Genomic DNA, 14,167 nt, shown 5'->3' with positions numbered 1-14,167 from the left:
CGCCGTAGTGCACCGGGGCGACGATCGAGGCGCCGTAGGAGGGCGTGGGAGACCGAGCCGATGCAGATGGATCGAGTGCGGGAGATCGGGACGGCGCCATCGGGCGCGAGTCCGAGGCCGCCTGCCGAGCCCAGGCGAGCGGTGTGGACGCCATGAAGGGCGAGTCTGTTGCCAGGGTCGAGGGAGGCGGACGGCAGAGGAGGCCGACGCGGCGGCGGCGGCGGCAGCAGAGGAGGCGGAAGCGCGGCGCGAATCGAACGCGTCGTCTGATACCATGTTATACAAATTAGGGTTTGGAACAATGCTCGATACCCTTGGTGGGTACGGCTGTCATATATTTATAAGAGAGAACCATACAAGTACATGTTATGTTACAACACGTATATCTAATATATACTTAGTCTAACAAGTTAGGTGGGCCCAATCGAGTTATGTACCAGTGAGCTTAAGTAGGTAGTTACAAGCAATGTTGTTGGCGGCCATGCCACCTTCCATGAGGTTGAAGGCCCTTGTGTCACCATAGGCATGCATGCATGTTGAGTTAGTTAGTTGCTTACTTTTGTCGGAATATTTTGGGCGGCTCGTCGATAGAACTTCGCCAGGTCCTTCTTGCGTGCTATAAGCACACGTTGACTCCCAGAGGCGAGGCGAGACCATCCGTCACCGCAGCTCATTGCACAAGAAAGATTTGAAGAATCACTTGGGTATGTTGAAGGAGATGTATGACTACATCAAGGACCATGCTCGACTCACCTGAGATGGTACCACCTATCCGATCCTTCTACGACAGCAGCACTTTGCGCCCACAATCCCAAGTACCAACACCGCAGCCCCTAGCACTGACAACACAACCTGAAGAAGCAGCATTGAAGGACCAAGGAAAGGCGTTGAAATCTTAAGGTGTCGCCTTGTAGAAATTTGATATGTAATTGACCATATGGTTCAACCTGAACCTACGTACCATCCATTTATGTTTTCTTCCACTTGTGTTTTCTGCCGTGGATGGTTATAACTTGTGTTTTTCTATGTTATCATTGGATGACTATCAAATTAACTTAGAGGAAATGTCTATGAAATCTACAGACTGTGGCTTCCTGGTGATTCTAACTTGTAAAGGTTGCGAGTGTTCAGCGGCGGCAAGGTAAATAACTAAATATGCATCTACATTATATATCACCCATAAATGTTTAGAAAATGTGACAATGTGTACGAAATGAGGTTCTTCAATAGGTATGCTGTTTACTCTTAGAATATCTATGACTTCTCTAGTACCATAATTCCCAAGCCATGCCATCTTATATTGACTCCGGGTATATATATACCAGTTCGACGCAAACCATATAGAGTTCATAAGTAGCTTTCCATGATTCCATCAGCGAATCAAAGTATGATGTGAGCGTATCATGGTTAGTAACAAGAGTGATTAATTAGTTATGGTCACCTTCAGCAAGACAACTAGATTCCACGGGATAATAGTAAACATATTATTGGTAGCTCATGACGGGCTTTGTGCAGAGACATAACGTGCCAGGCAACTACTAACTGACATCATATGTGTATGGAAGCACGTATTGATGATTCCTCCGACGCGGCCTGTACAGCTGGAATATGAAAATTGATTCGGATTAGGATAGCAGGTGTCCTTAGCTCTGCATGCAAGTCAAACCAATACAAGAGACAAACCTGATCTCTGCTCGTTGTATTTATTTATTTTAAAAAGGATGATGGAGCCATGGAGGTTTCTTGTGGGCAAAGGACGTGACAATGAGAAGTTCCTTGTGCTCGAACCATCATGTTTTTTTGTGGGCAAAGTGCACGACTATGCCTCTGCAAGACATTTGTCAGGATTTTTCTTCTTCTTTTTATTTTTTTCAAAAAAGAGGTTGGAATTATTGTGATGCACACATCCATCTATATTGAAGTTGATCTAAGGCAATGAAACATTTGTTAGGATGATCAAGGCTTTTCTCATTCAAAAAACATCTATATCAGTAAGTCACGGAGAATTTGGATAGATCGACCTAATACCTGATTTGTTGCATTTACCTGTCATATAAAATTACAATTACTGACTTTGAAAGGGAACACAGTAGCAATAATAATTCCATGCATTCATATGAACCAGATTACAACGCCTTTAACAAATCTTCTGTAATATGCACAAAACTATATTATAGCACCACCGTACAGTAGGATTTACTATATGAACATATAAAACATAATGGAAAAAACATGCATGCATATACATGCACCAAATTAGATGAAAAAATGAAACACACTAGGTCTGTGTAGTTGCTAGTTCGTTGTGACGGCGACGCCTCTCATGGGAGAGCTGCTTTGCAAACTTAGCTAGTTGCTCCGCGTTGGTACCCTCGTCGGGTACCTCCACATTCTGGCATGTCTCTAGGTCCACCTGAGATACCTTCTTCCCGAGAAGCTCATTCCCAATCTCCACCAGCTTATCCAAGTTAGCTTTGGAGCAGTCGTCGATTGAGCCTGCGCTTCCGCTTAGTTGATCATACTGCATTTGCATGTACATCAACCATTCATTAATTACCGTAGCAGATAATTGTTGTGTACATCAATTGATGCAGAGGCCGGGCAGTACTCTCTTTAAATTACCACAATAGGCCACTCATTGTTATGTTTTCTTTTTTGGGTATAATAGGTAGGTGGGTAGGTACCTGGATACGCAAGTATTGATGGGAGGAGCCGAGCGCGGCGGAGAGGATGGAGAGGTGGATGTCGACCATGTCGCCGCTAGCCGCATTGAACATGTCGAGGATCGGGGCGGTGCCGCCCTTGAGGATCCAGTCCAGGATGCCCCACTGGGCGGTGTCCTTAGCACTATACTTGCCTTTCGGATTTGAAGACGTCCCGCAGCCGATGGAGATGACCATGTATGACTTCCCGAGCAAGTCACCGTTCCCAGCCACGATGATGTCCTCTGCCACATGGCTCATCGCATAGTGTCTACCGTAGCCATGCACGTGAGATATCGAGTCAGTTGGGCCTGCCTGACGACCGAGTTGTGTGTACTGGTGAACTTAAGTAGTTACAGGGTTGTTGGCGGCGACGCCGCCGTCAATGAGGTTGAAGGCCCTTGTGCCGCCCTTGCCGTCTTCGGTCTCAAAGTAATGCGCCGGGAAGAAGGTGGGTGCGGCGGAGGTGCCGATGGCGATGTCTGACAGGAGCGCGTTCTTCGCTGGCTGGTTCTTCAGCTGGTCAATCATGCATGCACATATGATTAGTTGATTGTTCGTTACTAGGTACTCCCTTGGTCCTAAAATATAAAAACATTTTTAACACTAGCATAGTGTCAAAAACGTTTTTATATTCTAGGAGAGAGGGAGTACATAGGTAGCATCATACCATGCATATGTGTGCATCACATGGGTACCTGGTAGCTGGAGAAGATGGTGGGTTGCAGGTGGGTGATATCGAAGGCCGGGATCACCACGCTGGTGAGAGCCCCGTCCAGCTTGGTGGCGCCGAGGTGCCGACGGAGCAACGATTGGAGGTACTTGCCATTGTACTTGGGCCCGGTCACCATCCCCAGAGCTGTGCCGATCTTGGAGAAGATTGAGTCCCTGCACCTTGGCAATTAACTCTCCAAGAATCGATGAAATTACGATGTCGTAAACTAAGGAACTGATGATCCATATACTGGTATGTGTATAGTGATATACATATGAATGCATGCTTAGTTAGTTAGTTGCATGCGTACTTCTGTGAGAAGATTTTGGGCGACTCGTCGATGTAGAACTTTGCCAGATCCTTGGCATCGAACAGCGGCCGTCCATCCTTGTCCGGCGCCGTGAGCATCACCGTCAAAAGGCCACCGGTGCTGGTGCCGGCGACCACGTCGAAGTAATCCGCGATCCGAGCATCCGGCCCGTCCAGTTTCTACGGGCAACACATTACACATGCAGTGATATATGACAAGATCGATTGATGAACATACGTAAAAGTATCTTACCTGGAGCTCCTTCTCAAGGAAGGCGAGGACGGTGGCTGGGATGATCCCTCTCACACCGCCGCCATCGATGCTCAGGATGGTCACCAGCTTATTCACCTTGTCACCTCCTGCAGAAGAACTACTACTTGCCATTGATTTGGAGTTTGGTAACACGTACAGCCCAAGCTAGCTACGAAAACTCAAGAAGAGAATGTGGCAAACTAAGGATTTAGCTAGAAAGAACAAACTTGTTATATATATAGACAGGTCTGGAGCAACCAAATAAATTAACTACTACCTCCGTCCTGGTTTATTAGTCCTCTATGTAATCTGTGCTAAATTTTAATCAAAAATTTAACTAATAAAATGTTAGTGCATGTCAACAAAATTATATTGTTGGATTCGTATCATAGTTTTAAATAGCCGGCTATAGCCCCGCTATAGCTGTTTGAGGGTGTTGCCGCTAAATGATTTCATGTACAATTTGCCGCTATAGCTCCGCTATAGCCTGCTATAGCCCAGCTATAGCTGTTTTTAAGGGTCGCCGCTAAATACCATAGCCCGCTATTTAAAACATTAATTTGTATTTGAACATAGTTTTTAATGATATAATTTTTGGTGACATGCATGAACATTTTGTTAGTTAAATTTATGATCAAAATTTGGCACAGATTACTATAAGAACCAATAAACCAGAAGAGAGGTAGTAAGAAGCAAGAAACGTTAACTCGTTCCCTCAAATACAGGGTGTAATTGCAAAGTCAGACGTCAAAAAGGACAGAACACAACTAATGCTAATGTTATATAGTATGACCCCACTGGTTAATTGTGCCCAAAAACAATCACAAAGTCAGATCCTCTCTCTCTCTCTCTCCAATCCTTTTTAATGTAATCAATTCTTATAGTTGTGTGTTTTGTATCAACTAGGTACTAGATACCAAGAACAAATAAAATATTTCTTTTCCCAAAAAAGAGTCACATAGTAATTATTTTCTTTGTATGTACTTGTGCGCCCACGAGCCTCGTTTAGAACAGGAGGAGATTATGTTGATGGTTGCTCAATGGATTTTTTCAAACTATTTACTTTCTGTGAGAAAGATTTTTTTTCTAACTATTAACACTGGTACATGCACAAGTATTTCAATTTGTTGTATGAAAAATGCTACAATATATAATTTGATTGCATTTGCATGTCATCTTTTGAGAAACATGGGCGCTTCACAGTTCGTAGTCCAAGGCTGCATGCAACTGCAAGCACCCCTTTCAAATTCATGGCACGAGGCCATAATTGGCTGGATAAGATGCCTCAACAAATGAAGGTAGTTTTTCGGAAGTTGTCAGGTGGTTCCTAGTTGTCAGGTGGTTCCTTTCAACTGCTGGTAGCTGGATAATAAACTAACAATTTGTCTAATTCACATCTAGATGTTTTTAAAAAATGTCACATTTAAGCTCCCACATATATATAATGCAACAACAAAAAACAAAAAAAATTAGGACAAAAAAATAAACCACAAACAGAATGGACATCAGCTTAGATGTGACATAACTATGTCATCTAGATGTGTTCTAAAGAGACCCATAAACCAACGCCGAGTCAAGCCCCGAATACATGTGTATGTATCTTAGTATCAGAGGGATGTGCAGACGACGTTAAGAATAGAATACGAGCCTTCCGCTATTAAGAGTTTTCAGCCTGATTAATACTCAGAGGGTGTTTGTTTCCAGGGACTTTTTTGTGTAGGGACTAGAAAAAGTCCCTCTTAGAGACTTTTTTACCAAACGGAAGGGACTTTTTAGGGACTAAACTAGACATTTGGGACTAAATGAAGAACTCTCAAGGAGAGTCTTTTTTGGGACTTTTTGGGACTTTTCCAACAATGCCCCTCCATGCATTTAATGGCCCGCCACCCCATGGTGTTGTTTGATTGTTATTTTTTTATATACTAGGGGCAATATGATCATTTAATAACCTCTAGGAAGGGACTAGGGACTTTTTAGTCTCTGCAAACAAACAGGGAGGGATTTTTTAGGGACTAGAGACTTTTTAGTTGAGACTAAAAAAAGTCTTAGGACTTATGAACCAAACAGGGCCTCAGGCTCGTGTGTGCATGTTGCATGATAGAAATTCTAAATGTTTAAAAAAGGCGTAGCAATGTTTAATCTCACCTTGTTGAGCCAAGGAGGTGGCTAGCAACTTAACAACAACTCTAGTAGAGTGGCTATATCTTTTTTTAGGAAACAACAGTACTCTGCTGCGTATTTTTATTCATTTTCAAATAAATAGTACAGCAAAATGTTCATAAAAGAGCAAAAGGAAACTATACAGAAGAAAAGAAAACTAGCAAAGCTAGCACTAGCAGAAGAATTGAAAAACAACAAAAACAAGTGGACAGTTCATACAAGGTAGGAGCAACAGCTGTTGGGTTCAAATAAAAGCTTTCACCCAGTCTTCTAGTCCATGGTATACTTTCCTCCTTGCTCTGAAAGTGAGCCACTTGATTTCTTCCTTGAATCTCTTTCTGCATGCAAATTCTTTACCCATATGACATTTTTACTAGAACATTCAGTCTAGCAAATTCGTTACCCGACACCCCATCGCTCTAATATTTTAAGCACGCTGCGAAAACTTCCTTGTAGCCTCCATATAGTGCTCCCTTCATCCACCATTTTTTTACGGCACAGACCTTTCAGGATGCCCACACCCTTCCGCCGCCACCCAAATCACCTCATAGCTATGGTTTGTTGTAATCTCTAGTCCCTGAACTGCCGCCATTTTGCACCACTCGCCGCCACTGACCCATTCAAGGCCCTAGCACACCTTGTCACAGCCACATGCCTGCTTCCCGTCGTTCGGCTGACCATTGCCATGGCTGCACCATGAGAGTTTGGACGCGGGCAAGTCTATGCCGATGTTCCTCCCTTCCCTGGCTTGCTGAGAAAGTCGGCGTCATGAGCTGACCGTTCACAACTCCATCTTCCACATCGGCCGTGCCACATTTCGCCTGCCAGATCTCACCGTGTTCGATGACTTGCCCCAATGTATGGTTGCCCCTAATCTGTCCATGTTTACCCGGCAAAACATGAAAAACCACCGGGCCATGCATGCATACCAGTTACTCCATGCACCGGTGGATACACTTCAAATCCAGAAATCACGCATGTTGGTTACTAGCCAATCTGACGATCAGCTTGTTATCTGATCGGATGGCCATGGACTGGTCTGATAGGAGGCGATGCATCAGTAGTCTGATGCTTAGTGTTTTCCTTTTTTTTATTCTTGGTATTGTACCTATCCAGTTGATACAAACACAAAGGAGTACTATTATAAAAAAAAATCTGTCGAGGACGTAGATTTCTCATAAAATTAGAAAATCATCTACATTGGTGATCACAACTACTACCTCCATCTGGGTTTATTAGTAGTCTTCATCATAGTTTAGGTCAAAGTTTGACCATATATTTGACTAGCAAAATGTTAATGCACGTCGCTGAACATTATATTGTTGAGTTCGTATTTAATTTTAAGTTTAAATGATACTATTTTTGTTACATCTAATTATATTTTATTAGTTAAAATCATGATTAAAATATGACACAAAATACGAGGGAACTAGCAAATCATGAGGAAGTAAATATAAGATAAGAATAACGACACATCTTCAATTACATTATATTAAAAATGATAGGAGAGAGAGAAAGGATCTGAATTTGTAATATTCTTTCGTGCACAAGGAACTAGCTAGTGGGGTCATACTATACTATTAGGAATTTGGGATTAGCTGGTTTTGTCCTTTTTGACCTCTGACTTTGTGATTAAGACCTGCAGTTGAGGGAGCCAACTAATGGTGTTGCTTCTTGATAATTAGTTTATGTGAACGTTGTCTATATACATAACAAGTTTGTCCTTTGTAATAAATCCTTGATCTCCCACCTTCTGTTCAAAACGTTTGTCATTTGAGCCTAGCCTCGTGTTAGCAAACTCCAAATTGATGGCAGGAGGTAGTTCTGCTACAGCAGGTGACGAAGCGAAGGTGATAACCATCTTGAGCATCGACGGCGGCGGCGTGAGAGGGATCATCCCGGCCATCGTCCTCGCCTTCCTTGAAAAAGAGCTCCAGGTAAGTTACTCCACTTTGATATGTTCATCGATGATGCTCTTCGTGTGTAGTATATCATGCTTGTTAACGGAGTATATCACTGCATGTGTTGTGTGTAGAAACTGGACGGGCCGGATGCTAGGATCGCGGACTACTTCGATATCGTCGCCGGCACGAGCACGGGTGGCCTCTTGACGGTGATGCTTGCGGCGCCGGACAAGGATGGGCGGCCGCTGTTCGACGCCAAGGATCTAGCGAAGTTCTACATCGACGAGTCGCCCAAGATCTTCCCACAGAAGTAAGTCACCAACTGAGATGCATGCATACTTTGTATATGTCGTCCATTTCTGTACTACACGCAAGTTCAACGTCGATCGTCATCTGGATTATTGCGTGGGAAGCTACAGGGGCTCCATCTTCTCCAACATCGGCTCGGCTCTGGCTCTGGCGACAGGGCCCAAGTACGACGGCAAGTACCTCCATTCGCTGCTCCATCGGCACCTCGGTGACACCAAGCTGGACGGGGCTCTGACCCATGTGGTCATCCCGGCATTCGATATCGCGTACCTGCAACCCACCATCTTCTCCAGCTTCCAGGTATCCATGCATGTGGTGCATGCACATGGTGAACTACCTAGTAGTAGTTGTTAAGTAATTGACTAAGCTTGTGTGCATGATTGATCAGTTGGAGAACCAGCCCGCCAAGAACGCGCTCCTGTCGGACATCGCCATCGGCACCTCCGCCGCACCTACCTTCTTCCCGGCGCACTACTTCGAGACCAACGATGGCAAGGGCGGCACGAGGGCCTTCAACCTCATCGACGGCGCCGTGGCCGCCAACAACCCTGTATGTTACCAACTAATTGACCTCGCCGCCGCATTCCCAATACGTATAAACAATAATCTCACTCATGGACTGCGTACGTATGCTGCAGACTCTATTAGCGATGAACCAGGTGGCGGAGCACATGGTCCTCGCCGGGCAGCAGCCGGCGGGAAAGTCATATATAGTCATCTCCATCGGCTGTGGGACATCATCGCTCCCAAAACTCAAGTACAGCGCCAAGGATGCCGCCAAGTGGGGCATCTTGAGCTGGCTCATCAAGGACGGCTCCGTACCCATCCTCGACATGTTCAACGCCGGCAGCGCCGACATGGTCGACTTCCACCTCTCCGTCCTCTCCGCCGTCCTCGGCACCTCCCACCAATACCTGCGCATCCAGGTTCGTACCCGCCTACCTATTACAATTAGTAATTTATACTCCAAAAACATAAAAAAGAGGATAGTCTTTATTTTTGGCATCGATTGATACATGTAGCCATCCATCATCTGTTGTAGTAATGACTCAATGATCCGTTGTAAACGCAAGTGCAGTATGATAAACTGAGCGGGAGTGCGGGTTCGATCGACGACTCCTCCAAAGCCAACTTGGATAGGTTGGTGAAGATTGGTGAAGAGCTGCTCAGCGAGAAGGTGTCCGGGGTGGACCTGGAGACCGGCCGGAATGTGGAGGTGCCCGGCGGGGGCACCAACGCGGAGGAGCTAGCTAAGTATGCAAAGCAGCTCTCCGACGAGCGGCGCAGACGCCGCAACAATTAATATGTGCCTGCTCGAACCAAACTAGCAATTGCATGCTAGTTAATGTGTGTGTTTAAGTTCACTTTTACGTTTAGTTTGGGAGTTCAATCTGTTTGATTTATGTCGTTCATAAATTCTATGGTGCTGTTGTAATAGTCCTGTGCAAAAATCATTGGCACAAATAATATTATGATATTAATATGTGGTTTATGTGACGTGGAAATGATATCACTAGATTTGTTTTCAAAAGTCACCTAATGATAATTGTGATTTTGCGTTACATATATAAACCATGAGAGCCTCCTGGAGGGATTGTTTCATGATCGAGAAAGAGCAGCTGGAAAAAAATCCTATACGACCTGGGTCGTACGCCCTCGTCGTGAGACCACCTCCAGTGACCGGCACGTGGCAATTCGAATCTCAAAGCAAACCTATTCTCGATTCCCCTTTCTTTCTCCAGCGCCGCCGCGATTCTCATCGTTGTTGTTTTGTAGAACCACCGATGCTTCATGATCCCTTCAATTCCCTCTCCTTCTCGTCTCTGAAGACGGCAAGAGAGCCTCCTGGCTACTACGGCAGCAGCTCCTTCCCAAACTTGCAGATTCATGCGACCAATCCCCATGGTGCCGATGGATGGTCTGAACAAGGCGAGGAGCAGCAGGGACGATGATATATCCATTGCGCAACCACGGCCCCTCTTGCCAATTTACGGCAGCAACGAGTTTAGGGAGCTGCAGCCTGCGCCCTCTTGCTCATTTACGGCAGCCGCGGCCTGCGCCCTCTCACTAATTTACCTCCAGCCAGAGCTCAGCGCAATGGTGCGTCCTATCTAGGACCAGCACCAACATGGGCATAGCAGGTTGAATCAGTGGCGCCCTGTGTCGAGGCTCTAGCTGCAAAACATTCTGAAGCCATGTCGCAGGGAGCACTAAGACTGCTGGAGAAGAAAGGGGAATCAGAGAATATCGCTCTTGTTGCTTTGAGATTCGAATTGCCAGCTGTCAGCCCCTGGAGGTGGTCTCACGACGTGAGGCGTACGACCCAGGTCGTATAAGATTTTTTTCCCCAATGACATAAGCAAGGATAAGGCTGGTCACAATGGGCAGGAACATAAGCTAGTAACCTACACACTTCCCTAGAATATGTTACTACCTCCATAGTGGGTAGGAACATGTATGTAGTGTCATGCAACGATGTATTTATTAGGTCATAGACTCATTGTTTCTTGGAGTGTGATGTTCCGGTAACTTAGCTAGTTACCACAAGCAGCTCTCTCTTCATTAAATATGTGCCACATAAGCAAAGTTGCATTGGAGTGTGTGATGTTACTCCTAAGTTCCTGCCCATTGTGACCAGCCTAATGTTTGACTTGCATGCAGAGGGACACCTGCTATCCTTATCCACATCGATCTTCATACTATTCCAACTATACATGTCCTGGAGAGAAATCAATACGTGCATCCATATGCAATAGTGTCAGTCAGTAGTAGTTGACCCGTTACTTTTCCATACACTATATATTTGGACACACACACGCACACGCACACGCACATGCACAGGCACGCACGCACACGCACGCACGCACACGCGCACGCACGCACACGCACACGCACGCACGTCAATACTCAACAGGTGAAATATTACCGTCTTAACGAGCATATTTACTATCAACACGTGAAATATTATTGTCTTACTCAACATGACCATAGAACAGGTATCCCTAGATTTGTTTCCAAAAGTCACTTATTAAATGATAATTGTGACTCTACATTGCATATAAAAATCATGTTAATCAAAGTAATTCATGGTCAAAGTGTGTACCCATTTGACCTCCTCACGCGACGGCCCAGACTATTAGAGTTTCTTCGCTTGCCATTTGTGCCGCTGGCGATCCGCCTCATCTCTGGTGGCCTTAGGGCCATGGAGGCGTGGTGGACCTTGGACCTTACCAGTAGGAGGGTTCCTGTTCCTTTTTTTTGGTGTTTTTTTGAGATCGATAAGGATTTGTGTTGCGGCTGCTTGAAGATGGTATAAGGTCCTCCCCACCTAGCCCGCATTACCGACGGTGCGTCTAGCATCGCCGTAGGGCATGCGAAGGTATGCCTCTTAAGGATGGCATGGAATTGAGTCGGTGTTGTAGTCAGTGAATCTCCGTGCATCCAGACTTCGTTCGTGTGTCTATAGGTTGGATCCTTCTGATCTACACTTCTCTTCATCAATGGCGATTGGTGTTCTGGTGCTCTGGTCCTGTGGGGCCTTACTATGACAACTTCTCGACTATCTACTACAATATTGCCTGGCTTCAGTGAGAAAGGGGCGATGACGGCAGCGTGCCTTTAGCTCGCTCCAATGGTTGTATACGTCCGTAGGGGTCTATGGACCTAGATGTAATTTTTTTGTTTCTGTTGTTCGTTATACTGCCATGAAAGATGATGGATAAATTGAAAGCTTTCCAGCAAAACAAGTGTTGTCAAGTTAACAAAATCTGGTACACCCAGAGAATATGAACAATTAAATTATTATTTCTTTGGCTAAGCACAAACATAAATTTCTGGTCTTTGGGAAGATATTGTGAATTGTTTATTAGCAAGTGAGACCCCATCTGATTTTAAGAAAGGTACTGCTGCAAGATTCTTACTACCCTAGAAACGGTATGAGGTGTCAATCCTTGACATCACTATCAGTACCACTGCCACACATAGTTGATGCTCTAAGCCGGATATAAATCTCTTATCACTTTTGACGCATTAGCTCCGCTCAAGAATCCTTGAAGACCCGATTTGAGCTGTATGTATTGTTGTATACTCCCTCCCTTACAGCAACTCCCATATCTCCACATCATCAATTTGACTAACGTAATGAAGAATATATAATAGAAGTCATATATTAGAAACTTCTTTTGAATACAAATTCAACGATATACTTTTGAAGCATATAACACATATTTTGTTTATGATTGCCTAAAGTAGAAATGCGTGCATACCTTATTATAAACCAAAAGAGAAAGAGTAACTTGCAGGTCGAGGAGACGTCCTAATCACATAAGCAGGGATAATGTTTGACCTGTTGTATTTGTTCGGCATGCGTGTAGAGGACACCTGCTATGTTAAATCCACATCGATGCTCCTTCCACGTGCACGTAAGTTAGTTGGCCAGTTACTTTTGCATGCGCTGTATATCTGGACAAAGAACAGCTACATTAGTGTCTTGCTCAACCTGACAATCATAGTTAACCTTTCTTGCTACAAATAGCGTCATTGATATTGACTGCTCTAGCACGTAGAAAGCTACTTAGGAATTCTATATCGGTTGCTTTGAACTGGTATACACCAGGAGATAAGATGGTGTGGCTCAGATATTTTAGTAGAGAAGTCACAGATGTTCTAAGAGGAGTAAATTGCAGACACATCGCATGCACATATGGACTTATACACATTTGAATATTTCCATAGACAATCATGTACTCAAATCCGTAAATATGTACAACTGCATCAAGGACCGGCAAATCTCGTGACCCAAATCCATAAGGGCATCTCCAGCCGTTGGCACCCCTAGGAGGCGTTTTTTTCGCCGCTTGGGGGCTGCCGGCGAGATTTTAAGCCTGGGGCTGAAATTTTTTTGAGTCGTTTGGCCCCCCAGGCAGCAACAAGCCGTCGGAGCAGCGCCAAGCGCGGGAACTGCGCGAGATGCGATCACCGGCCGGCCGTTTCCGGCCACGGCTGGTCGCGGGGGTTTGTTCGCTGGAACGCCCGCAGTGCGGCGCGTCCAGCAGTGGTCGTTGCAGCCGCCGACGTGGGGTGCAGCGACGGGCAGAGCGGCGGCCGTGTTGCGGGTAGCTAGCGACCCAACGGAGCAACGAGGCAGCATTAGTAGAGCACCCGGAGCACGACGGGCAGCTGTGCATGGCGGGATGAGCTCGGCATCAAGCAGAGCATCGGCCATGGCAGACGGCAGCGCTCGGTGCTCGCGGGGACGACGGTTACGGCACGAAATCAAGCGAGAGGGGTGGTCAGCGAGCTCGGGAAGGTGGCCATGAGGAAGAGCACCGACGCCCAGTGCCCCCGCCGCGGCCAGCGACGCTAGGAGGAGCGGCCGACTCACCGGAACGTGCGCCCAAGCCGGACGGGGCGAGCAGGCAGGGAGCAAGGCGGGCGCGGAGGAAGCCGCGGGAGGCGGAGCCGGCGCGAGCCGACCAGCCGGCGTGCGGGAGGCTGGCCGGGCGAGGCGGCGAGCGGACGGGGCCGGACTCGGCGCCGCTGCTGGAGCCGGACAGGGCGATGGTGAGGTATAGCGTCGGCGCGCGCACCACGGTGTCCCACAAGGTCTCGGACGAGTGGAGACGTGGCGTCCTCCCCGTGAGCTCCGTCGCGCGCCCCGTCCTTTCTCCTCCGCCATGGCTGTCGGGGGCACGAAGACGTCGATGCCACCCTCCTCCTCGTCCGGCTCTTCCTCGTCGGCGGGTGCTTCTTGGGCGGGGGCAGGAACTCCCGTGGCCGCGCGCGCCCGTGGCCGCGCGCGCCCGTGGCCGCCCCG

The 14,167-nt window shown here is 46.5% G+C and overlaps 1 protein-coding gene and 1 pseudogene across 2 annotated transcripts; one reads left to right on the top strand and one right to left on the bottom strand.

The window, feature by feature from the left end:
• Positions 1-2,092: 2,092 nt before the first annotated feature.
• Positions 2,093-4,174, bottom strand: LOC123181937 (patatin-like protein 2; annotated as a pseudogene).
• A 3,661-nt stretch (positions 4,175-7,835) lies between these two features.
• On the top strand, positions 7,836-9,844 carry LOC123181923 (patatin-like protein 2). Of its 2 annotated transcripts, none has more exons than XM_044594342.1 (6): positions 7,836-8,076; positions 8,175-8,353; positions 8,463-8,652; positions 8,741-8,902; positions 8,991-9,278; positions 9,431-9,844. In XM_044594342.1, exons 1-6 carry the CDS (start codon positions 7,948-7,950, stop codon positions 9,653-9,655), a joined length of 1,173 nt encoding a protein of 390 aa, XP_044450277.1. In that variant the 5' UTR covers positions 7,836-7,947; the 3' UTR covers positions 9,656-9,844. The 2 variants fall into 2 exon arrangements, with proteins under 2 accessions (XP_044450277.1, XP_044450270.1); XM_044594335.1 differs by having other exon boundaries at positions 8,457-8,652.
• Positions 9,845-14,167: the final 4,323 nt, after the last annotated feature.

Source organism: Triticum aestivum, chromosome 1A, assembly GCF_018294505.1.
Source record: "Triticum aestivum cultivar Chinese Spring chromosome 1A, IWGSC CS RefSeq v2.1, whole genome shotgun sequence".
In the NCBI taxonomy this organism is placed as follows: Eukaryota; Viridiplantae; Streptophyta; class Magnoliopsida; order Poales; family Poaceae; genus Triticum; species Triticum aestivum.
Note: the sequence above shows the minus strand (reverse complement) of the source record. Positions and strands in the feature narration are given on the sequence as shown.

Bases quoted from the DNA above. Each gene is read 5' to 3' on its own strand.
- LOC123181923 (XM_044594335.1), top strand. From the start codon at position 7,948: ATGGCAGGAGGTAGTTCTGCTACAGCAGGTGACGAAGCGAAGGTGATA. The intron at 8,653-8,740 runs GTATCCATGCAT...ATGATTGATCAG, and splicing joins CCATCTTCTCCAGCTTCCAG to TTGGAGAACCAGCCCGCCAA. The intron at 8,903-8,990 runs GTATGTTACCAA...CGTATGCTGCAG, and splicing joins CCGTGGCCGCCAACAACCCT to ACTCTATTAGCGATGAACCA.